This window comes from Corvus brachyrhynchos, unplaced genomic scaffold, assembly GCF_000691975.1.
Source record: "Corvus brachyrhynchos isolate BGI_N302 unplaced genomic scaffold, ASM69197v1 scaffold94, whole genome shotgun sequence".
NCBI classification, from domain to species: domain Eukaryota; kingdom Metazoa; phylum Chordata; class Aves; order Passeriformes; family Corvidae; genus Corvus; species Corvus brachyrhynchos.
Window position 1 is genome coordinate 11,247,216 of NW_008238330.1, and position 26,525 is coordinate 11,273,740.

At 37.4% G+C, this 26,525-nt stretch overlaps 1 protein-coding gene across 1 annotated transcript; it reads left to right on the forward strand.

The window, feature by feature from the left end:
• Positions 1-1,637: 1,637 nt before the first annotated feature.
• MRPL3 (mitochondrial ribosomal protein L3) lies at positions 1,638-26,360 on the forward strand (the record flags this gene model as incomplete). Its single annotated transcript, XM_008633980.2, has 9 exons — positions 1,638-1,839; positions 2,701-2,792; positions 3,586-3,684; positions 7,536-7,635; positions 9,504-9,564; positions 15,347-15,455; positions 17,149-17,226; positions 18,240-18,317; positions 25,752-26,360. Coding segments are annotated over 9 exons (969 nt in total), but the record flags the coding sequence as incomplete, so codon positions are not given.
• Positions 26,361-26,525: the final 165 nt, after the last annotated feature.

The following is a 26,525-nucleotide window of genomic DNA, read 5'->3' on the forward strand; positions in this document are numbered from 1 at the left end:
AGCCCCGAGCAAATAGAATCGTAGAATGGCCTGGGTTGGAAGGGGACTTTGAAGAGAATCTAGTTCCAACCCCCCTGCTGGGGGAAGGGACGCCTTCAGCTAGACCAGGTTGCTCAGAGCTGCATCCATCGTGGCCTTGAACGCTGCCAGGGATGGGGCATCCGCAGCTTCTCTGGGCAACCTGTTCCAGTGCCTCACCACCCTCACGGTAAAGAATTTCTTCCTAATATCTAATCTAAGCCTACTGTCTTTCGGTTTGAACCCATTCCCCCTTGTCCTGTCACTACATGCTCTTGTAAGTAGTTTAGCCTCGTCTTTCCCGTAAATTCCCTTCAGGTACTGGAAGGTGAGGGGCACCTCAGCGGCCCTTGTCCCTCGGCGGCCTCTCCCTGCCCCTGGGCGCCGTCTCTGGTCGCCCTTGGAGAGGCCTCTGTGTGCGGCCTGGAAGCTTTGCTCGTGCAGAGGTGGTGGTGCCATGGGTAATGCTGGGCCACTCCAGCCGTAGAAGTAGCCCCAGCCTTAGAAATAGCCCCAGCCTGAGTGGGAGTTATGGCAGGACAGGCGTGTTCGCCTCCAAAGCATCTTCGCAGCATTGTGATCGACTTGACCTGCCGTGCTTTGGGTCATCTTGGCCTGCTGGCCACGTGCATTCACTACCTGTATTATTAAATACCCTTTTGTTGGCGTTGCAGAGGACTGGAGAGCATTCAAGCCTTTTTTAGCCCTCATAAAATTTATGGCAGGACACTGAGCTGTTTAGCAGTGTTGCTGGGGCTGGAAGGGAGCTGCGGAGCCAAGTTCCAAGCTGAGTTCTTTCTCACAATGTGGCCAGCCCTGAGGTTGGTCAGGGCATTGTGGTTTTGGGACTTGAAAGCCTCCAAGGACTGAATCAGCACAGTCCCTCTAGACCTCAGTGCCAATGTTTGATTGTCTTCAGGCTGAACATTGTTATGTGAAATCTGAATTCCCCTTTTCGGTTTTATACCACTTCTCATTCTCCTGGCATGCACCTCAGTGAGCATGGCCTGCCTTGATCTTGTCAGTAGCTTTCTCACAAATTATTCCATGCCACTTCTGAATGGGACTGTGCATTTCTGCTTTTGAATTTCATTGGGTTCCTTGTTGGCCAGAGGGACACCCTTGAGCATCATCCACTGCTCCCTTCAAACTTATGAAGGGAGCACTCATCCTCTCTTAGAGGCCACTGATAAACATATTAAACAGGACAAGTCCTTGAATAGACTCTTGAAGAAATCTGCTTGTAACTGGTCTTCTAGTAGAGTCCAAACCATCAGCTGTGACTCCTTCAGCCCAGTGATCCAGCCAGGTTTTTGCTCACCTGATAGCCTACCTATCCATGCCATAACATCCCATCTTGGATAGAAGGATGCCACAAGAGATTGTTTTAAAAGGTCTTGCTAAAGTTAAGGTAAACAGTACCTACTGTTATCTCTTTATTCATGGATCTAGCTGGGGGGTTTTTTTATCTTAAAATGAGTGGTTGGTTGCTTTGTTGTTGCTTTCTCCCCTTCTGTATAATTCAGAATACTTAGTCAAATGACAAATAATTAGGTGCTTTATAAATTAGATGTAATGTACATGTTATGAGACATTTTTTGTACTGATAAGATGCTTAAAACCTTTTCCCACCACTGGAAAGGGGGCAGCTGGGCTTTGTGGTCAGACACATCAACAGCTCTACATGGTGGCATGAGCATCTTTCTGAAGAGAATGTGGAGTTCCTCAAGAAGGCAACTGCAGAGGAGTACAAAGCTCAGACAGCCAGCAAGCTGTGCCCTCTGAAGGATGAGCCATGGCCACTGAATGAGTGGACACCAGGTGAGAAAGTATCTCTTCTGAAATACCGGATTCATGCTGAAATTATTATTGTTGTTGCATTCAGTAACACCAGGAACGTGTCTTGTGAAGTATTCTCCTTTTGGCTTTCGCATCAATCATTCAATACATCTCCTAGTAAATAAGTAAATGTAATATGTCAGTTCTCTAAAAAGCATTTAAAATACTACAAGGTGTTAAGAACCTTTTAAGAGCTTTTTGTTCTTAAGTTTGGTCTTTTAGTCCAGCACTTGGCCTGTCCCACTGCTGTACAACAACAAGTTAATAGATTAAGAACTCGTCAAAAAAGTCTCCTTGGAATATAAAGTATATGAACTTGAAAATGTTCTTGTTAATATTGCTGGACTCTAAAGAAAGTGTTGTATATAATACATCCCACTTCTGGTCTGTGATTATAAGTTCTTATGGGCTAGAGCACAGTATTTAGTTTTTGAGCTTTCAAGAGGGTCACATCATTTGTGTGGCAGACTTGACTGGTTGCCTTTGCAAAGACTGGGGTGGGAGGAACCTCCTACAGTTAACTTTTCAATAGTTAGAGCCAATATTAGAGCCAAGTATTTCAATATTAGAGCCAATTAGTTGGCTCTAATACATGGGCATTGTATTTCTGAAAAAAACCCAAGCCAAAAGGAGTTGCATTTTCTATCAAACACTGCTGAAACAGATGGAACTTTACTGCTGGTGGGATTAAAAACCCCCCACCTACCTGCAGGGACTTATTGGTGTTTTCTCTCCTTCACCTCCTTAGGAAAGATCAGAGGTAATGGGACTTTGCAGATTATTAGATGAACTCTTTCAATTATTAAGTGTGAATTTGCATCCATGTTCTGTTTTGATTTACAGATTCCATCAGAGTTGGTGTTGTTGCAGTAAAACTGGGAATGATGCCAATATGGACCAAATCAGGAGAAAAACGTGCTGTCACACTACTTAAGGTGAAATAAACCATCATGAATTTCATCTCCTATACTGTATTCAGATTGTAAACCAGGTGTTTCAAGCAAAAGTGAAACTTAGTACTTGTACAGAGTAGGAAGTCCTGAAAGAAAGTAAAGATTTCTTTCACTCCTGTTTAGTACCCCATGCCCATTCTGTTTATACATGAACTTTCTAGGAGTGGTCTGCCTGCTGCCTCAGCTATTCAAAGGCTGCAGAGCTGTGAGTGGTGTTACCTAGGTGATGCAACAAATCTGGGGTTAACTATCCCACTTCACTTCTTTTATTTTTCCACCTGCAAGCATGTTGGGATTAGTTTCACCTTGGTTTCTGAGCCTTTGTAGCTCTGAAGCTGCTTCTTCATATTCTTTGGCAGCTGCTGTTGTGATGAAGCCTTTTGCTGACTGGTTGCTGCCATATGAGGAGCCACTGCTGTGAAGGCCATCAGGTTTACAGGGCAAAGGAGCAGGAGTCTAAAATGTGGGCTCTTACTGTATGCTTTGCATGCTTACAATAGGGATTTTGCAGATCTTGCATGCAAAAGGTGATTATAAAAGTTTATTCAATTTCTAGAGCAATTCTAGAGAAATTAGTTTGCATTCTACTGGGTTTTTTTTCTAAAATAAGCCTTCAGTTCATTGGAAAAGCAATGTCAATGGTAAAAACGTAACACTCTCCTACTTGTAGGCTGTATCTTCTGTTATGAAAACAGAGACTGACTTCCTTTATTACTGTTGCCTTTAAGTGTACACATCTGCTTATACTCAAGCAAACACTTTTTCTTTTCTTTAGGTTCAAGATTGCCATGTTTTAAGATATGTTTCAAAGGAAGAGTCAGGTGGAAAAACAGCTAAGCTGCTTGTTGGAGGCAAAAATGCATCTCCTTTTTCTGTAAGTGAACCACTTTGGGTATTGTGCTTGTTGTTTCTGTTGTGATTACAATACAAAAGTAGCATAAGTAGACTTCTCTGAAAGATGAATTGGCAGACAAGCGTGCTTTGGAACTGATCTTTTGTCATGTTCACCTTTGCCTTTTCCTAATGCTAGTGTAAACTCTTGGTTAAGAGAATAGCAAGAAGAACTTTTTGAAAGTTTTGCCTCTTAATTCTCCAGGAAAGCTGTGGGTTTAGGAATTTGCTTTGATGTGCAGTGTCCCATGCTGGTGAAAGGGTTTGAAGGACCATTAGCAGTGTAGAAATGCGTGTTCACCGTGTCTGTGAAGATGCAGTTGAGATGAGGACTGCAAGATGCACACTTTAAGGGCCTGTTGTAAACTTACCCAGCATCATCAGTTGTTTACAAGACTATGTACTCTAGCTTACTCTTCTGTACTGTCTTTTTAGCTGTAGTGCTATTTTTTCCCCAGGTCTGTTGACATTGTTGAATTTGCCCATAGTTCTGCTGATAAGTAAGTTTAAGACTTAGATAGCTTCATGATTGTAGCTCATCACCAGCCATATCAAAACCACCCACTTGTTTAGACATCCCAGTTGCTTGATGTCGAATTCCCAGATACCTTCAGTAGCTGAGATTGTCTAGCAGAGCTGTCATTCCTCAGGATGAGTTATAGATCAAGCAGGAACAAAGCATTCCCCCAAAGGATTGCAGTTTCTGTGATGCATTCTTTTTGTAAAATACAATTTTTCACTTCTTGCAGTGTCCTGACATTCATTTGTCTGAATTAGGCCAGTAAAAAAATCCCAGGGCTTGTGACTGCTAAGCAGATCATCTCAGTTCGTGATTGTGGCTTTTTGAGGACATAGATTTCCCTTTTTCAAACAGATGGTTGTCCAGGGCCTCAAAATTAATCTGTGTACTTGTTTCTGCTTTAGTAGAGGTTGATGGATGTGTTGGCTTTTTTAATATATTCTACTGATTTTGAACAGGCTTATACTTCAAGGTACCATTCTTTTATTCGGTGGGTTTATGCCACATTTCGCTATTACAGCTTGTACTTTTCAGGTGTCTATCCTGTCACTTCAGTCCATTTCCACTTTCCAGGTATGACATTCTTCCTGGAAAAATGACAGCTGTGTTTTTTCTTTCCTGTTACTTTGGTCTAAGACATACAAGAGTCATGGGAACAATAATTTTCAAGTTGTATTTTGCCCATTAGACTCCTTAGAGTTGATCTGTTCATGAAGATGATGTTACCAGTACTCCAGTATGTTGTCAGAGTAGAAACATGCCAGAAGTAAAGAGGCATAAAGAAAACTTCTTTTTAAACAGCCACTATGAACTAAGAAAACTTCTTCAAAACAGAACTACCTGAAAAGTCAACTCAAGAGTGTTTTAGTAGTGTGAGTTATGTTAAAGACTTTCTTTGGGCATAACTTTTCCCACATTAGCTCCTATTAATTTGGTTGAACTTAGACTCATTTTAGTAAAGGAATTAATTAAATATCCTTTGAGTAATCTTTGGTGAGGTCCTGGCATGAGACTGAACTGTGTATTATTATTATTATTATACTGAGTTCTGTATTATTATTTTTGATACCATCATTGTATAAACTAGATTATTCCTAAGGAAGAATTTGGCATGCTGATTCTAAGCAGTTTTACTTGTTAAGGTGCTAACAAGTGATGTATTTCTGTGGTTCAGCTGCAAGATTGGATCATTGTTTTCCTATGTTTATCAGCCTTTTTATGTGTTTCTTTTCTCTCTGAAGTGTCAGAAGTGAGAATTAAAAGAAAGGTGAATGATATTGTGTTGTATTAGCATAAGCAATTTCCCTTTTGTTAATTCCTCCTAAGAACATCTGTCTTCCTCAGATTCCTCACAGCTAGTGATTTTTAATTAAGTCAATCAAAAGATTCCTTCAGTAATTTTGCTAACAAAGAATTTCCTGTATTTCTTTGGAGTGTCAAATTGCTTTAAAAACCGATAAGGAGTATTGCATTTTTAACAGCTTTATTTTTCCTTTCTTGCTTGATGTATGTCACTCTGTTATAGGTGAACAGATTTTTCATGACTTTTTAATTCAAAATTATGCTCAAAAGTACAGTTCTGTCAGTGCATAAACTTTTTTTTTTCCAAAAATATTTTATAGACTTCCTATAATACTGGAAGATATTGTTGGTGTTTTTAAAAATTAAGAGCATCTGAGAATTCACTGTGTTCTCCTCTTCAGTATTGCTTTTTAGGAAGGGTTTGTAAAGACTGCAGTGTTTTGTTTGTAAAAATACATCTCTCTGACTTGACTGTTTGAAGAGGAGGTGCTGTTACAGTAGAAAAGTGCAAGGCTACAGCCTAGAGTAGGACTCTTGAGATGTAAGTGAATTTTACCCTTTGACTTCACAGCTTTTCTTCAGCTGTGGTAGCTGTTTCCAGCCACCCATGCTGAGCACAGGGCTCCCCTTGGTGTAGCTAAAGGCAGCAGTTTTACATAACTGGAAATAAAGGACTGATATACAGGCACTTACTAGAAAGGCCATCTCTTTATTTTTCATTCTCACATATGGTTCTGCAGATTAATACAGTTGCTCCACTGATCCCTCAAATATTTGTGGTCTTAGGAAAGATTTTTTTATGTAGTTGATTTTGGTTTTTTAAAGGTATTTGATGTATTTTGTACTGTGACCTCAAGTTAACAAACGTCTTGAAAAACACTTCACTCTCAAAGACAGATTCATAAACTTAAATTTTCTGGGTTTTCTAATCAGGGATCCCCTCATCATCTTGCTTCCTCATTCTTCATAAAACTTCCTCTGTTCTTTTAATACTTTTCAACAAATGTTTGAAAACTAAAGAAAGGACTGCATGCAGATTTTCAAAACTGTGTTTTCAAATAAGTAACTAAGTAACATTTTTAAGTTGTTCACACTATTTGGTCTTAAAATACACAAAATAATTTTTGAGAGAGGGGGAACTGCACAGAAGTTTGGAGAGAAGCAAACCTCAGAGATGAGATTATCCAAGTGTGACAGAATTGTTAGATGCTTAAATTGCTTTCTACCGGAATTCATTTGAAGGAAAATCAGCTGCATCACTCTTTTTCCTGTGGCCACAGTTTTCCTGCATCACTGTTTCTGTTGCTTGGTTTCATCTCAGTGGTCTGATGTTCTGTGAGATGTCTTGTTTAAAACTGCTGAGAATAGTTTTAAGTACTTTTAAATTTGTCAGACTCATCTGAAAAGAAGATCCCTGCTTTAGTAAGTCAGGAGTGGTTTGACACTGAGTGTACTTGCTATATCTTAAAAATACTTGGATCATAAACTTGTTGTCATTTAATTTTTCTTTTTTTGCCCAGAGACTGAAAATTTTCTTCTGCGGAAATTTAAGCATTTCTAGAAGTTTCTGCAAGAGGAGAATTTGTTTCTATGGTTTTCTTAGTTAAATAAATTCTATTTGTTGCGGTGTGGAACTAAGTCATCAGAAGCTTTGAAAAAGAGAACAAACTTTTAAATTACTACAAAACTCCTTGTAAGCCATGAAAAGAAAGTAGTATCTTTTATCTACATTCTAAATGATTGGTTTCCCTTTCCTGATCTTTGATATCTTCACATATTTCTTGTTTATATTAGGTATCTGTAGGGTAACTACTTGAGAGAAAATAAAAGACAGACACAGGAGTTTTAAAATAAATTTTATGGAGAGATAAAACGCAAGCCTCAAGATGAAATTCTGGTATGATATATCTGTTTCTCTGAATGATGTTGACGATCTGTAATCATTTTCTGTGCTAGGTTGATCCTTGGGTATTTTAAGATGCCTTCTTTTTTATGGCTGCTTTTTGTTACAGAAACCAGAGTCTGCACATGAAATTTTTAAAGAAGCTGGAGTGCCACAGAAGCAGAAAGTTACAACATTTAATGTAACAGATGATGCCATAATTAAGCCAGGTAATCTTTTTGAGTTACCAAGTATTATGTGCACAATCCTTTAACAACTGCCACTTGTAGACCTAAAGGAAGTTACGATGTGTATTTCAGTTTTGTTTTTTATAGAAGTTGCTGAATTCTTTGTCATTAAGCACAAGCAAACTTTTTTCATAGGGAAAATTAGAAAATGGGTTTTACTTTCTAGTTGATGAGATGTAGGCTTTTTCCTGGATACTGTGTTTCCATTGATTAGTGAATTAGTCCAATCCAAATTTACTGATCTGAACATTGAGTTAAGAAGTAAATGTATGTAACCTTGACTGACTTGTTGGGCATAAATATGGATACAGTTACAGGAAGTTCTGTGTTTATCCTAATGAGAGAGACACAAAATTTTGTGGTAATGTTTCTCAGGACCCTGAAATAGCAGGTTTTTTTTTTCTTCTTGCTGCATTCAAAACTAGGACGATGGCTGCTTTTTCTGACAGGTTGCAAAATAAAATATACTGAAACATGTTTTATAACAAACATTCTCACTAAAGAGCAGTATTGGAAGTCTGGAGATCAAATGAAAAGCTTTAAGTTTCTGAGGTTTTGTTAGGTAGTGTATTATGTTGCTTTTATTTTGTGGGTTTTGGTAGTTGCAGGTATTTTCTGAAGACTTATATAGGGTAGGAAATTCTAATGTAGTGCCATTAGTGGAGCTTTTTGCAAGACCTTTTTAAGACAGTGCAGATAAAAATCAAATCTGACATAAAGAGGTAGTCTGGACTGATAAATGGAAGCAATAGCTTGAGATAAAGCAGAATTGCAAGTTTTTGATAAACTGGTTTTGCAGGGTGTGTATTTTGTACATAACATCCTTTATGTGCATGGGTTTGTGTCAGTTGACAGTTATCCCAATGTGTGGATTGTGTAAATATAATATGAAATAATGTGGGGGTTTTTATGCTTGAGACTTTCGAGAGGTTTACATCATTTCAGTTTGCATTCATACAGATCTGAGAAAACATGAAAGCGATTGAAAAAACATGAAGCAATTAGAATTTCTTTTTTTTTAAATGGATGTATAACAGACTAAAATAGAAACTGAAATATGCAGCCACATGGATCTTCAGATTAAAGTTCATTTATAGTGAACTACGTCGCCAGATTTGCTTTGTTGGGTTTTTTTGAGGTGCTAAATGAAAGAATATTACACTTGGATGAAAAAAAAACCACTAAAGACAAAACAAATCTAAAATTAATATTTTGATACTGCAAGTACTTAAGGAATTAGTGTAATTATAGTGAGGTGAGTGATGTCACTGACCTACAGTAGCACTGTTTCTGCTAAAGGTTAGTGTGCAGACAATTTCCCAGTGGATGAAGCTGTACTTTTGCCACAGTCTTTAGTTTGGAAACACTTCATCTTAATAGAAGCATTGCAAAATTTTATTTATTCTTTTATTCTTAACCCCATTTTTTAAAGTAAGTGGGGGGGGGGTTGTGGTTTTTTTGGTTTGATTTATTTTTTAAAAAACCTTGTGAAGTGCTAGTAGTTCTAAGTGCAGCATAATCTGTTTTCTTGCTAAGCATGTGTATTATGAGTCTTAACTAATTAGACACTGGGTTTTGGTGGTGTATGAAGGGCAGTGTATCTGACTAAAGCCTTGACCCTTCCTTCCTACTTATCTGAAATTGGATTAGGACCTGAGAAGTGTGCTTAAATAGTAAATACAAAGCATCTATTTCAGTCAGTGAGGTTCATAAAGAAGAACAAATAAGATGTAAATAACAAGTTTTGTTTCCTTTCCTGTGACTGTAATGTACCCTGGAGGATAATGACTGGCTAGTGGTTTGAGGATTTCAGCACTTAGTTGAACATGATCTCTGCTCTTCTTTTGCAGGTACTCCTTTGTATGCGGCTCACTTCCGCCCCGGGCAGTTTGTGGATGTTACTGCAAAAACGTAGGTTCCTGGGGATTTAATGTGTGTTAAATCTCTCCCTAAGAGACCAGTTGATTTTTTTTTTTTTTTTTTCCCCCCTCTACTTTGGTTTGAACCCATGGCTCACAAAAGCTGAAGTACAATTACAAGCGTGGTGACAGGAAATTGACACCCATTCACTCATTGGGTCAAAAATATCAAAGTATCTTTCTTGATGAGGCTTACTCTTGATTTTGAACAAGGCAGGTAGACAACTAATACTGTTAAGGGTCAGGTTCTGCCACATGTGTTGTCTCTCACATCCACTTGATTAGCACAGGCAGAGATCTATAATGCAGTATCTCTGGTATGTGAAAATGGAGAATAAATGCTGAAAGGCATCAGTTCCCAAAAAGACTGCTTGATTTTAATTTGGTGAAGAGATGTGAAGAGAGATGTGGACTGAAAGGAAAGCAAAAAGATAGTCAATACATTTAGCAGTGTAACAGAGCTGTCACATTCTTTTTTCTCCTTTTCTGTCATATTCCAGCTCATGTCCTTGCCAGCAGTGGCTAATGATCTTTAATGTGGGAGGAATGATTTCCTCTCAAACCACTGCAAATGCCAAATTAGAGCTCAAGCAGTAGAGGGTATCAAAAGAAAAACTGGCATCTTGTGGCAAAGATATGGTCATGGCTCTTGAAGTACATCTGTGATTTCCCTTGACCAAGAGAACTCCTGTCTGCATATTCCAGTGTCGTGATACAAAGATAATATTTTCCATTACATGCTTTATTTTCTCTGCAATGGAGATAGTACTGCAATCATCTCACATATGTGTGAGACTCATGTCCAGTACTACTCACAGGGTTTTGTATATAAGGGGAAAACAGCCATATCAATAGAGCTGAGTATGCAATTCTAATACTCCTTACTACTTTTATGAGGGCACCCTATTGAGAAAAGCAGTTCAAGGAATTGACTGGAATTAGTATTTTTTCCATGTCAGACTTTCTTATGCAATACTTAAATCTGGCAATTATTCATTCTGCTTCTAAGTTGCATTCAGTGAGCATCCTGTAAGAGACCATAGCTTGTTTGCAAAACAAAGCATATGATCATTAGGAATACAGAGTGAATTGCAGCCTTCCAGTACCTGAAGGGAGCCTGTAAGAAAGATGGAGAAAGACTATTTACAAAAGCATGTAGTGACAGGATAAGTGGCTTCAAACTGAAAGTAGCTTTAGGTTAGGTATTAGGAAGAAATTCTTTACTGTGAGGGTGGTGAGGAACGTCAGAAATTTTGTCACTCCCAAGAAAAACGCCAACAGTAGTTTTGTTGGAAACGGGCTAGAATTGAGTGGTGATTCTGGAGTGTTCATGGCTTATTTAAGTTTTGCTCAGTTGACAGGGTAATCTGAGGCTGAATCTGAGCACTCCATTTGCCTGAAATGATTTGACTAAGTAGTTGGAATACTTTTCCCTTGTAGCATCTAAATAATGGTCTTTTAAATTAACTGCATTTGAAGAGTTACTTGCAAAATAAATGGTTGCTTAATTAGAGTGCTTTATTTGAGCAGCTTTCCAAATGAAAGTTGTCTCATTAGGTACTGGCATTTTACTTGTATCAAACCTGGAAAACGAGGGTTTTTACAAAATTGGGTGGTTGACCTGAACATCTGCTTTCCTGCTGGTGAGACCAGAACAACTGTAATTAAACTCTATTTTTAACTCTACAGAAAGATTGTTTTCCTTTCATTTAACTCTTGTGTGTCTTAGTTTTTCATATCATCATTGCTGCCTGTGATTCCTTTCTGGGAATCAGGTAATGCTTCACTCAGTGAACCCACGTAAGCTAAGTCACTAAATGGCATCTGTTGAAGAACAGGGGCATTACACGTTTCAAATCTAGTTTTATAAGTCTTGTGCATGTGGCGTTTTGTGTTCAGATATGGTGTCTCATGGTACTGTTAGAACAAAAGCACACAGCCCTTGATTCAAACCAAGACAACAAGTAGAAGATTTCTTAGCATGGTATCACAACAGGATAAGTTGGGTGTCAAACATTCTACTTCTGTGTAGCTTCTTGGTTATCGTATTTCAGATACTGTAGATAACTTGATTTTCTCTGAGTGGATTTTAGTTACTTATTCTGTGAAGTTAATATATAGTACTGGATTAACATTCCACTTTGACAGATCTTAATGTTTTTTGAAAAGTTCAACTGGCTGATGTTGAGTTTCAATAATTATTTTTCTTTTATTGGTGGCACTCACTGAATGTATTACACCTAGTAATTTTTTAAAAGGGCAAAGGGGGCAATTAAACAACCTGAAATTAAATGAGTGATATTAATAGCTGACACCTGGTGTCTGTTCAGAAATCAACAGGAATATAATCTTACATAATATTCATTATTTTTGTCAGAATAAAAAAAGTTTAAGAAAACTGTAAACTGTATAAACCCTTCTCTGATTTTCCATAATATGTCTTGAACAGCATGCATCTTAAGTTCTCTTCCTAGTTTAAATAAGATACATACTAGCTTCAAAAGCACTTTGCATTTCATTCAACGGGAAGAATGTAAAATCTTTGCATTAGAACTACAGATAAATTTTGAATCATGGAAAATTTACTCAAATTTTTTTGCATATAGTGGAGAAATCCACCACTTGTCTGAAAACAGATCTTATTCACATCAACTTAGGCTGTAAAAACACTGAAACACTGTTCTTTAGAATGCTTGAGGTATATTGGGTCAACTGCGTAGTTGGCCAGTTCTAAATTTTATTATAAACCAGATATTAGTAGTTCCTTACTTTATTTGAAACTTTACATTCGATCTGGATAATGGTGTAGTTCCTATTCTGATTCCAGCTTTATTCCAGATAGAGCATGAGTCGAGTAAGAAATATACACTGTGCAATTGTTTTTCCTCTTGGCATATATTTGAAGAACATTACACTTTTTTTCCTTTTTTTTAATCAAAAGCGCCAAAATGAAAAAAACCTGTAGCTGCTTCTTATTTAGTTATTTCAGTCATGATGGCTGTGTCATATTGAATAGAAAATTAATGTCAGAAAGTCATAAGGTAAAACGCCCTTGTAGGTAATTGAGTGCTTTTTACAAACAAAAAGTTAAACTAATCTGAAACATTATTGAACTAATACAGTGAAAAAGCCTTGATAGGTAGTAAAGAATTGCACATTATAAAATACTCTAAATTTCAGCATTGCAATATCTTTCCTTGACTTTAGGCAGAATATTTCAGAGGCTGAAGATTCGTTTTCATATTCCAGATTAACAGATGCAAGAGGACTTTCAGGTTTACCAGAGTGCTCTTTTTTTAATCTGGTCACACGTTCTATAAATTTGCTAAGGCTTTGATATTGTAAAATCTGATTCTTTGTTCACAGAAAATATGTATGTAATTGGAAAAACCAAGAAGCAACTGAGCATTCTCTATTGCATGAATCATTTAACACTAGCAACTCTTTATCTTGTGATATAATCACTTCTTTTTGAAAATATCTTATAATATTTGATGTACTAAACTCTTTTTTTCAAAATACATCTCTTGCATGTATAAAGTATTTGTGTTTTAAATTTTTAAAAGCCAAATTTACAGTATTATAAATTGTTCATGATAAAAAATGAGCAATCTGAGTGAAATGTTGGTTTCACGACATCAGAGATATATTCTTTGTGACTAAGGTTGACAGTAGTGTTTACTTTTGAAATGGTAGCTTTCTGTGGTTGTGTGGTTTTCTCTGAATTGCAAGGACATTTCTGCAGGTAAAGAATTTTTCATGCTCCATCATTTACCTGCTCACTCTGGTGACTGCACAGCTGCTGTTATGCAACCTGCTTGCAGCTGGTTTTGGAGACTTTGCTAAGTCCATCTTCTAGCTAGAGATGGCAGAAGTAGTCTACTTGGAAAACATGGCCACTAATAGGTAGTTTTATAGAGAAAAATAGCATTTTGGCAGAACAGATAGGAGTTTTCCTATAGCTTAGTTTCTGCATGTATTCCGTAGTTACTGATCCCTAGCAATATGAAAACACAAGTTTTGAGCCTCTCTTAAAAGTGTATTTTTCAAACCATTTTTTACAACTATTGCTGTTTACTACTGCAAGGTTTTAAAATAAGCTGATTCTCTCAGAAACTGGTGCTACAAAGCCTTGCATCCTTTGGATTCCTGTCTTGTTTTCCTGATCCCAGGTAACCCAGGTCCTCCCTCCTGCAGGTGCCTTCATTCAGCTTCCTCCCATGGCCCCAACCCCCTTCATATCCTCATGTCCCACCACTGTCTCCTGGCCTGGAAGGGCTTGTCTTGCTGGTGACAACCACTTGCATCCCTGGCCAGCTGTCAGGTCAAAGGAAGATACCACTACTTTAATTAAGTTTTAGCTTTTCCTTAGTCGTAGGTAAGGAGCAAAAAGCAGTCAGGGGCTTCTAACCAGTAACTTCTTTATTCAAACAGTTACACATGTTTCTTTGCCAAATTTAACTGGGATTGACCCCTGGGTTCTGAGCAGGGAAGGGAAGACCGGGAGACAGACACCGTGGTTGCACAGCTCTTGTTCTGTTGCAGTTCTGTAGCTTTGGAGAGTCTTTAAGGCTGTTTTTGACTGTGGTTTGATGTGTTCAAGGCAACCAGGACAGGAGTTAGAGGAGAGTTATTCAAGTGGGAAGACAAAAGTTTTCATGAATGTTGGTGTTGTCTGTGTTTGTATGTTCTCTAGTTTTTCATGGCAGGGAGCAGGGAGTCGGCCAAGTGCAGTTCCTGCGTAGAGCGTGCTCTGTGCACACTCATACCCAGCTTTATCTTAGATGCAAAGTGCCTATATATTTTTATTTTTAATGTAAAGTGCATTAGCAGAGAAAGGATTTCTGTAAATCGGAGGAAAAGGATCCTCTTGCTAAATCAATCACAGGATATTCTGAGTTGGAAGGGACCCACAAGGATCATAAGGTCCAACTCTTTAAGTGAAATGTCCTTACAGGGATGGAACTCACAACCTTGGTGTTAGTAGCACCCGCTCTAACCAACTGAGCTAATTTCAGGTTAAATTAAATAATCAGTGCAGCCATAAACAGTGTGGTCAGACTTCTCCTTTTGGACACAGACAATGCCAGTTTAACACACACTTTATTTGGCTTTTCCTTTGTGCAGTGATAAGGTGATTTTTACTATTGAGTCTGTTCCTGCAGTAAAAAAGAGAATTCCAAAGCCAGTAATGTTGTCATGTGGCTCAAAGATGAAGGTCGTGGACTCTGAAAATATATTTGATTTGTTAATGTGTTTTAGACATTATTTGTTAGATGAGTACGGATCACAGGAATTACATGTTGTCACTATACACAAAGCTGTTCTCAAGAGATGAGTTTGTTGTAATATGGAAAAGAAATGTTCCTTCTAGCTGTCTCTTTCCTGTCTCAATGCTTAGGCCTGACATTAACTTGTGGTATATGGTATTATTTGGGTTTTTGATTGGGTTGTTTGTTTGTTCTGCTGCTCACTCGGTGAAAGGTTTGTTACAGTAACTTTTATTGAGGACAGTCACTGCAAGGAGCATTTTATGTTAGTCTTCTTGCCTATTTGACTCTCTTCTAGTGCTTCATATTCTGTAAAGCAATCTTCAAGCATTGTGCTAAAATATGTTTATGGTAGAAAATACAGATTTTATTTAAGTATATTATTCCCTAAACTAAGCATTGTTAAAGGTAAAAAATCATGAGCCTGACAAAAATTATTGGTTATTGCTAGAAACTTTATGTCTGACTAACCCAGGTTTATTTCTTAATTATTTTCATTTTCAGAATTGGTAAAGGATTTCAAGGTGTCATGAAAAGGTGGGGATTTAAAGGTCAGCCTGCAAGCCATGGCCAGACAAAAACTCACAGACGACCTGGAGCAATATCTACCAATGTGAGGATTCTCATTTCCCATTAAAACATTCTTCAGTGTTTTTAGAACAGCTTACTAAAGCTGAACAAATGTACAATAGCTAGCTGCTACATTTACTCTGTGCTAGCAGGGAATCCCAGCAGCAAAGGAGGTTGAGAAACCTGTATAAGGAACAATGCTGTTCTCTTAGGCCTCGATTTATGAATATTCTGTATTGATGGTGAGTGCACGTATTTTAACTGAGCAAATTGGCATATTTTGTAATATAGTGAGAGGAATAGTCTTAATACTTCAAAGAGAATTCTAAGAAGCTTTTATCACAGCATTTATAGATTGGAAAGGATTTGCTCGTTATTTTATACTGCAACTATTGTACTGTTCTTTGGAACCCTGGTTCCTTTTATCACCTTGCCTGGCATGTGTAACTGCCTAATGAACTGATCCCCATAATTTAGCAGGGAATTATTCCCAGAAGTGTGTAAGCTTCTATGCATTTCTAAACAGAGTACAGAGTCATATTTTTACATTTCAAACTATAAATAATATTAGTATAAAAGCTCTTTGAGCAGGCTAATTTCGGACTTTGTCTTATAAAGGCAGTACAATATTTAGACGGAGCTAAGAGGAATTTTTTGTGAGCTAATTAAGATCAACTGAGTCATAGTACTGAACTGTCTGTAAATTTTTTAGAGAAATTAAAATACAAAAAGAGATTAATAATGCTCAAGAGAATAGTAAAAGCAAAAAGGCAATGGTCAGTGAAGTTCAAGTAATTGAGAATTCAAAAGCATGCATTACTCATTTATAGTCCTCAGTTTCAGCTGTAAAAGAGTTCTACACCTAGCACTTGTTTTGACTGAAAAATGTAAATATTTGAACACTAAATGCTATTTTAGCAGATGGTATTAATCATTACAAAATAACCCCTCTTTACTCTTCTTTAAAGTAGAATTTCCTAAGCAATAATGCTGGATGTAATTTCACAAAGTATATAGAATGAAAAATGGTATTGGAAATAGGTATGATGGGAAGGAAACAAGGTGAAATGATGCAATAGGGGAAAAACAATGCCTTGATAGTACTTTCCCATCTATGGTTGGCCATCTCAGACATTTTTGTAATCCAGGACTGTTGAGTACAGAATCCTCTCCCTAGAACTGCATTGCAGCTGATTTCGTAAAATCATGATTTTTCACAAGTATTAAAAAAATCCGAAAACATTAATGAATAACAGAGAGGTGCAAGATACAAATCCCTTGCTAGCAGTGGAGAATTGAAAATTATTGCACTTTTCCTACCTTTTTTCCCCTTTGTTGCCTAGTTTATACCCAGCCAGTCAAAAATGTGATTCAGAAACTAAGGAATAGCAGAGAAAGGAATTAGAATTTCCATTCTCAAGAATACACGTGTTAAAAAAGATCTGATTGACATCAGTGTAAAAACTCATGGATTAGGGGAGGAGGGAAGCTACAGTGTGTGTGCATCTGTAGATATAAAAATTTGTGATTGAGGTCAAGTATTTCAGAACACATGTAGAGTAAAACCTAACCTCCAGCAGGAGGTATTTAAAATGCTTCTCAGGATTCGATTTTTTTGATATTACATGTTTTCAACATTGGAAATATCAGCATATTTTCTCTGGTGCTCCTCGTCAGTTTGTAAGTGTACTACCTCTTGCAGTTAACGTGGTGGTTTTGGCCTTGTTTTTGTCTAGAAAGCTGCCAAAGTTTATCGCGGAAAGAAAATGCCTGGTAAAATGGGTAACATCTACAGGACATCTTTTGGATTAAAGGTGAGTTCTGAGTATACCAGTGTGTGTATAAGGTGGTGGCATTGCCAAGCAATGGTGTCCTGTCTGTCACCTCTGCCAGGATACTGACAGCAGCTGCTTGAAGTAAGCAAGCTGGAGAGACCAGAGCAGAAAATGTGTTCTCCTGTCTTCGCATGGGTTACAAATAACTTACCTGAACATCCTTTGCATTTGTGGTACCCTGAGAACTGGGATTTCAGGTGATGCTTCTGCAACTAGTGTGTTTTTCACTATGTCCCTTGACTTCTGCCTTTGAAGAGGCAGAACAATCAGGCTTTTGGTGACTTCAGTTAATGTTTTCATGCCTATTCCACTTGTTCATACCCAACCCAAATCTGGGTTGTTTGAAGCTCCAACTTGATCATGGTCTTTCGTGTGCAAAAAGGGGGTTATAGTTTCTCTCCAGATTCAAATTTGTACAGAGCTGCAGCTCCTGGTCTATTAAAGCTACTCTTCTCTGTCTCTGAAGGCAGTTTGCCCAAAAAGCATGTTGACCTCTAATTTGCAAAAAAAGTGCTGCTTCTGTTCTCTGTTTACTACAACTAATTTTTTGTAGCAGAAAATATGTGTGTTCAGTTGAGCACCTGATTGAGTTAAGAAATTAACATACAGTCACAGGAACATTTTCATGAGGACATGTATTTTATTTTGTCACCTGTGATGGTTTTCAATTTTTCGTGGTTTTCACCATGTTGCTGTTAGAGGGAAAAGACACATGGAAGCTTTGGTTGGTGTTGCACTGAACAAAGAGCTGCTTTATCAAATACAGCCTGATCACCAGCCCTTTGAAAGTTTTCAGCCCCTTGCATTAGGAGGTTCTGCACTCCAAGTGGCATGTGAGTGAATTTTGTGGCAAGTTTAGTCTGCAGAACATTTTCTTTCCCCAGAGTACCACAGCTAATTAATTAGTTTGGGCTTTGTTGTACTACTGTTTATAAAACTGGGAGTAGTCTCTAAACAGGGCTCAATGTCTGATTTTTTTTTCTGTTTCCTAGGTGTGGAGGATCAATACAAAACATGACATTATTTATGTAAATGGATCTGTTCCAGGTCACACCAATTGTCTGGTGAAGGTATGTTTGCTAGTTTTAATACGGGGATTAGTGACTCTTAAGCTCTCTACAACTCAATTTACAAATGGCAGAACACTGGTAGGGTGCAATTTCATTTCTTCTGAGGAATTTTGTACTGTTGAATTAAAGGAGAGTGGAATCAGTTCCATGAAAGAGAGTGATCAGTAGGGGCAGTGGCTCACGCTCTAAACCCCTTTTTAGCTGTGCACTGAGGTTGTGCATCCATGTACCTTATCTTACACCAGCACAGTTGCTGAAACCCTGTGGTAAGTGTTTCCAGGCTATGTCCGTCCCCTTTGAATGCTAACATGAGCCAGTAGCACAGTGGTGAGATTTCCAAAATATTATTTAAGGGTTGTATTCATGAGCAGAGATACACAGCAAGTCATGCTTTAGAGGTTATTTAAAGCATTCCCATACCCAGTAGCAGTTACCTTCCCAAGAAGCAGTTGAGGTACAGGAAGAGACAGCTGGAGTTCACAATAAAGGTCTGAGTTCCCTTTGAAATCAGTAAAAATGTGTCACTGTTATTTTCTGTGGCAGTTTACAGAATTAATTTCAAATTTTATGGAGATTGTTTCAGTTTTCCATAGACAGTCCTGAAACAATGAAGAGTCTAGTTCTTACAATGTAAATAATTAGCATCAAAGCAAGGAAAGTGCTTTTTAAGGGTCATTTTCAAAAAGATTTTTCTTTCTAATTAGGTATATTCTACACATGTGCAAGCACCACTTACTTGGAGGAAGTTGTTTCCTTTCTGACTGAACAGAGTACAGGGTATCAAATGTCTTTGCTATGAAGGACTATAAAGATTTTAATTTACATGTACCTGTGTATCTAATAAATAGTTTTAAATCCTTGGAAACATTGTAGGGATTTAAATGATTCAGGACTTGAAAAGTTAGAGTTCATCAAGTTCAGATGTTTCCAAAGAGTTTGTCGTCTTCTATTTTATTATGGACATCCAGTTTCTGTTTCTTAACTGTGGAGCAGAACTTCACAGCTACTGAGCTTTACATACAGCAATCCTACTTGTCAAATAGCTGTTCTACCCACAGAAGAATTGTTTAATTTGTTTCTGTCACTGCAAATAAGGCCTTTTTTCCTGAGCGAGGTGTCTCTAAACTGTTTTTATTGTAATGTCCCACCCAAGCCTGGAGAATACATTGTGTGTTTCTCTTCCAAGGTAGTGAATATTGGTTAAGAGATGTCCGGGAGATGTAATTTTCAGGACAACTTCTGCAAAATTACTGGGCCTGACATCAATTACATAGAATTAAGAGTGTAGTTTGGCTGGCTTTTCATCCACAGATTGGACTGAATGACCTTTTCTTCAACTGTGTTCAAAGTATTTTTTCTAATCCTGAGGCATGAACCTGATTGCTCTATGTCAGTCTGAAATTTAATTAAGTGGGAATTTATTTTAGGATGTTAGTTTTAAATTATAATGTAGGTGTACAAGCAGTATAATGTAGCTGAAAAAATGAGAAATGTTTGATGCCCAGACTGAATTCTTTGATCTTAATAGTTCTTTTTAAGCAAGTTATCCTGGTCATGCTGTTAAAATCCACACTTGGTGGCAAATGCTGGTACCTCTCACATGTTTTATGTGTAAGGATACAACATCTTATGAAGCCTGTGAACACCATACCTGTTTCTACCAGATTATAACTTTTATTCTAACTAGACTCAATAAACTGATTTTTTTTATTTCTGATTTTAAGTGAGTTAAGAAAACAAACATTTATTACACGCCTGTAATTTAAATTGTTTTTAAAAACAAAGCTCTGTGTGTTAATAATGCACATTCTTATGTACACCATGAAGATCTCATTCAAACAAATCGTTCTTCACTTGCTGATCAGACACTGCACACTGTGCTTGGAGAAGAACATACATGGGAAGAATGAGGCTTTTCTTCTCTTAGAGCTCCTTTCTTAAGATAATAGAGTATATGAAAAATCTTGACCAAAGTGCTCCAGACTCAAATTTTCATGACATTTAATAATAAATAGCACTGTTTGAGATAAAGACTAAGCAGTAGGTATTATTGCTATTAAGAAACAGGTTTCCAAAAATTGCTTCCACTCTTATTTGGAGATTGGAGGCAGTATGTAGGAAGCAACAGTTCATTCCAGTTCCTTGAGCTGGTGGATCCATTCTGTGGTTTTTTCCTTTTAAGCCATATGAATTACATTACATTCATTTTTCTCCCTTATTTTTACAAATATATCTCCAAAGAGTAGAAAAAACTTTAGTTATAAAATCGGGCAAAGCAATACTATTTGGTTCTCTAATTTCTGGGGGCTTTTTTCTCCATTTAATCTTGCTCTATCATCTGTGTTGCTTTTAGCTTGCCTAGTGCCTTTCTTCCAGGATGTTTTCTTGTTTGCTTATAGACATCGACTTTCAATATATTGTTGTATGTTTGTTTGGGTCTGTAGTTGGGGAGAGGAATTATGGGGTATTAACAGTCGTACTTACTGTTCATTCCACTGAATACCTGCCTGTAATTAAGTAGGACTAATGTCTAGGGAATTTGAATCCATCTGTCTTTGAGCTCCAGAGTGAAATATTGCATAACACTTTCCTCTTTGTGTGTCTCCAAGAGGAAAGCATTTGTGTTCAGTGCCCACTCTGTGTTGCTTGGTAACCATTAAAACCACAGTGCACCTTTAAAGCATATATTTATTTATATTGTATTTTTGGAAACTTCGTGATCAGCACTGCATTCAGACAGAGATGAAGGACTTAAATTTTTCAAGTTTTCTTTTCAGCAGAATAAAATTGCAGAATACTAGGATTGATGGATTTGTGGTTTTCATTAGAATCAGCTTTCATTTGATATTGCACACTGAAGTATGCAGGTAAATAACTGACATACTTAATGTTTCTAGCTAGCTGGAAAACTAATGAAAAAAGCTCACTTTAGCATGGATGTCTTTCTCAGTTGCAAGGTCTGATAAAATTAAGAAACCTTAGCAGTGTGGTGGAGTGCACAGAGTTCTTCTGTTACAAGAGTAACATTGCAGAGTAAGCATTTTTAAGTTTGTGTGTTGGGCCTGTCAAGATAGCCTACCTCAGGTAACACCTGTTTCTTTGTGGGGTATCTTCTTAGATCACAGGGCCTATAGTTACCATCTGTAATAGTTTTCTCTTTCAAAAGGTTGTGGCTCTGGATTGCTCTCCCAAGTATATTACCAAAAAGTTCTCTTTCCTGTCATTCAAGAGAGATGCACAGGACTTAACTCCCTTTTTAAGTAGGTGCCTTTTAGTGGAGGGGGTACTGTAATATGGTATATTATCATTCAGGATGTTATAGTTTATCTCTGATAGTGTTTTATACCTGCCCTAATTTTAAGGCACCTGATTTTTTTAGGACATTGAGCGTTGATCACTTTGAGTGTATCATTTGTAGTGAAGACAGAAATTCTGGCAAGTCTTGTAGCCCATAGGAGTTGCTTTGCACGTCAGATACTGAACTGGCCTGTTTGTATGCTAGACCTGAGTTAAATTGAAGTATACAAGTTGCTTTAGTATGATGTTCCACTTGATCTAGTCACTTAGGTCTTGAGATTGCTTATTTTTGTTTGGCTCCTTTTTCTTTGGTTTTTTTTTTGTTTTGTTTTTTTTTTTTTTTAAGAGAAGTCTGTAGTGATTTGCATTCTTCTTATTTTATTTCACAATTCCCAGTATTACTGTACTATGTTTCTAGCTGTTGATGCCTGGCTTGGGTGTACTCTGCTAAAGTTGAGGACACACAGAAATAGTGTGATTCCTTCAATTCTTTCATATTCTATGTCCTATGCCTTGGGCCTCATTGATAGAGTTGTGTGGAGGTTTGGGGATTTTTTGTATGGTTGGGTTATTTTTTAAGAAAAAATAAGGCTGGTCAGAAATGGATATAATTCTAGGGTTCAATATTCATGTCTAGCTTCAAAAATAGCAGAGAAGCTGAGTTAGGTGATGTATGACACCTGGGGAGCTTATTTCTAATCATTTTCTATATTTAAACACATTTTTCTGTTTAGCAAATAGCTTGCATTCTTTGCTGTGGCTGTTAACACAGCCTGAAACCCTGTAAAACTACAGATATGAGTTGTGACTTAAGCATCAGTTTTTAACTTTTGTTTAAGACCACATTAAGCTTTTTGTGGTGATAGATTTCTGAGTTTGTATTTGTTTATGCTACCCATTATGCTGTCAGTATAGGGGACATACATAAGTGCAGTTTTATTAATTGTCTGCAAAACCCTTCATGACTGTTACAAGGATTTAGTGACAAAATCCCGACCAGCTCCAATTTCAGCTTTCTCTAGAATTTTTTGTAATAAAATGACCTGTCAGAGAATATCCTGTAGTGTATATGCCATCATCTGTACATACCATCTATCTGTAGTACAGTCTACTGTAATATACAGTGCTATTAATATAGCAGTTGAGTAAGCCAAGCATTTGTTATATGAGTTATACTGCAAATGCTTTTATGCAGTGCAGTAACAGTTTGGACTATGAGCTTGATTCCAAGTGGGTAAGAGCTAAATTCACTGTATTTTAATAACACAGCATGAAAATTTAACTCCTTTATTAGGGATGTTCTCAGACGGTTACTAGGAGGACAGGAAGAGATGTGCTGGGTCACCTGCACTTCTTTTCTGTGTACATGCTTATACAGACAAGTGTAGCTGCTGCTGCTGCACACCATTGAATCCTTTTATACTGTCGTGAAATGATGGTTCAGGAATCTGAGGTAATAGATACAGGAAACCTTTGGTATGCTGGGCCTTTCATAAATGTAAAGGGAGTAATTAAATAATCCTTTTGAGAAGACAGATATACCATATTTTAGTTGCTAATCAATACTTTCAGGTGTAGAATGAAGTTGAGTTCTTTGTTTAAATAGGAATGATAATGATAATACCTGGTAATAAAATAATAATATCTAACTTTTCTAAATTTCAAGGAGAAAGGGGTTCATTGAGTGTGATAGTGATACTCTTAAGATAGCACTTTTTGACTTAAAATTGCATTTGAAAGCCATGAATGTAGAAGAAGATGGAAAAAGAGCAGTAGTTTCACCAGTCAAAAGAAATACTGCATCAATTATACCAATGAAAAGAAAGAGCATATCAGAAGAAAACTGTTTTAATATCAGATGTGGCCTGTGCTTCTGGGATCTGTCAAGCTTCTGAGGAGTTTGGAAGGGGCAAAATGGAAACAGTAGTGTACTCCTCTGAGAGCAACAATGGTCTGTTGGAGATGTTTCATGAGAATCTTAGAACTATTTTAAGAATTCTCCATATCACACTTGAGATACTATCTCCAAAATGCCCCTTAGCATTAATACGTATTTCATACAATGTTAAGTCTGGACAGAAATCTGAAATTCGTTTAGGTAAACTAATGCAGGACTAAGATTAGACTGTTGGATTTGCCTTGAGTTTAAGAGCAGATGTTCTAACTGCTAAATCCTGTCATAAGAAATTGTTTTAAGAAGAAATGGAAAAAAAAATAGGAGGAAAACAAACATGTCAATTCCTTTCATTTTCCGGGTATCCAGAACTGCCTGCAATGACACAGCCTGTATGTAACAGCACATACTAGTTCATGATGAAAATAATCAAAAATAACAAAAACTAGACATGAAAAACATTTAAATAAGATATACATGAAATAAGTAAGTTATCATAAATAAAATAATTTATTCTAATCTTCCTAATACTAACTCATGTAGGGACCATGAGGGGTTTTGCTGTTGACAGAGAAGTTTATGGTGCGTAATAGGATTAGAGAGTAAAGGAGAAATTAGCAAGGGAAATAATAGATAACCAGTGAAGCAATTAAAACGTGTTTTCATATGGTAAAAGAAACGGCCGCGGCACGTTGAAAGGGAAGGATAACATCTCTGAAAATGCCATCCTTCAGGTGGCATTGCTGAAGCTGTCTGACTGTTTCTTCTGAACTCACTGCTGCTGGAACTGTTGCAGCAAAGGTCTGTGGACTTGGATGTCAGCCTAGTTCATTCCATCCAGATACGCAGTGTAAATTGGGAACTGCAGGTCTGGCAGTTCACGAGTCCGTAGAGAACACCTCTGTAGAAGGGAAGTGATCTACTTGGAAAGCTACTTAGCCATCCTAACCAGTGCAACATGTTGAGCCCTTCATACCCTCGTTCTTAGCAAAAGGTTTTCTTTTGTTTATCAAGCCTGCCCTTAGAAAACTATTGGAATGTCAAATTTATTGTTCATGCCATCTGCAGGAATCCTCATGGACTTTGGGAAAGGTTCAAGTAATAACAGATATGCATGTGGTAAATATAGTGCTGTCAGAAGAGAGCATTCCGTGGGCATAAAATTGTTTTATTTAATTTTTGGCATAAATCACAATTGTCCTATGTGAGGTCTTTGTCCAGCTAAGTAAGAACAAGAGTCCTGTTCTTTAAAAGCCCACCAAAAACTAAGAGGAAGAGCTTATCTTCCCTCTGCTAAAATTTTGTCTAATCTATTTGCACTTTTTTTTTTTTTAATCCACTTGAGTATAGTGCCTGAAAGGGATTATTACAGCTCAGGAGGAGGAAGATCGTATGTAACAATATAGAAAAGAAGAATTTAATTTTAAGTCAAATTTCATTGCTGAAGAATTTGTAGCTCTTTTTTTATTCAGAGATACCAGCCTTCTATCTGCTACCGCAGACAAACTGCTTTTTGCTGATAATTCTAGCTACTAATTTGCTTCGGAGATTGGAGTTTCAGGGGCTAGATTTTAAATCTTTCCACATGTAGAGAGGTCACTAAAGGAATTTCTCTGTGGCTCCACAGTTCTTGCAAATGAACTGTCTTAAAGGCTCATGTTCGACAAACTTAGGTACTGATTCCCGAGTGAAGAACTTCAGATGTTTAACTCTGCAGTCACTGAATAGCTCTGCAATAGCCACAGGGATTGAATACAGCACATGCACATACCTTTGCAAAATTAGTTGCCGTAATTAGTTTGCATCACACCTACAAATGCGTGTCTTGTTTGTTGAAGAGGTGATTACACTGCATAATGTAACTTGGAATGTCATACTGTGGGAAATAAGCACTGCTTAAACAAGCTGTACTTCTATTTTAATAACGTTTTAAAATATTGAGCAGTGAATTCATATGAGTAGGTTTTGATTCACTGCAATGACAAATTCTCTTTGGATTTTTTTTTTTTAATTTTGCTGATATTGAAAATCTTTTTAATGATGAGTACAAAAGGTTAAATTCGATAGCTAGGGTTGATGTTAAAGTAACTGATATTATATCTGGAATTCTTTAAATAAATGCAGTGTGAATGCTGTTGGATTTTTTCTTATGCACGCAAGCTGAGTTCTTTAAATTCTAGTGTATCACTGTCTGAAAACCTGTAAGATTTATTAACCCTACTCTCTCCCTTCCTGCTTTTTAGGTCAGAGATAGCAAATTGCCTACTTACAAGGACTGCAATAAAAACCCTCCATTCCCTACGTTTTTTGCTGATGGAGATGAAGAACTGCCAGAAGACCTTTTTGATGAGGAGATTTTCCAGTTCAAAGATCCATCTGTCACACTCACATAATGGTCTTTGCATCTTTGAAAACACTTTCGTTATTTTCATGAACATTGCAATGATGTATAAAAGTAAGCCTATGAATTGCAGTCTGGCCGACTGACTTAAACATTTCAGGTATTGCCATTTTGGTCAAGTAATCAGATTTCCCACTGTCAGTCTCAAACCTGTACTTAAAGCAACAGGTAAGTCTGAGGGACAGGTTGTAAAGCACACCAAACTGTGTGTCTTCAGTGACCTTTTGTCCTCTGCCTCAGGCTGTGAAAACCTACGCAATCCTGAAAAACTGTTGTTTTGAAGATGGTTCCAGTTCATTTTCTGAACGTGACAAATTCTGTTTCTCTTTTATGTGAAGTATACTGGGCAACTGTGATCAATCAGAAAAAGGTTCCAAATCTGCCTTGGCATCTGAGGTGGGGGGGGGGATCCATGAAGACTTAATCCAAAATAAAACAAGAAAATGCTTGAGCATTGTTTTGCAGAGTGAGCTTGTTTTGATTCCTTCTTTTCTCCAGAGCTTTTTTTCTTCCTTTTGCTTTTGTGTTGTGTTGAGTTTAATGTAGCAGATACCAGATTTTCTAGAGGGAGGGTGATGATGGCCATGTGTAGGGTGAGGGGGTGTCACGTGGGAAA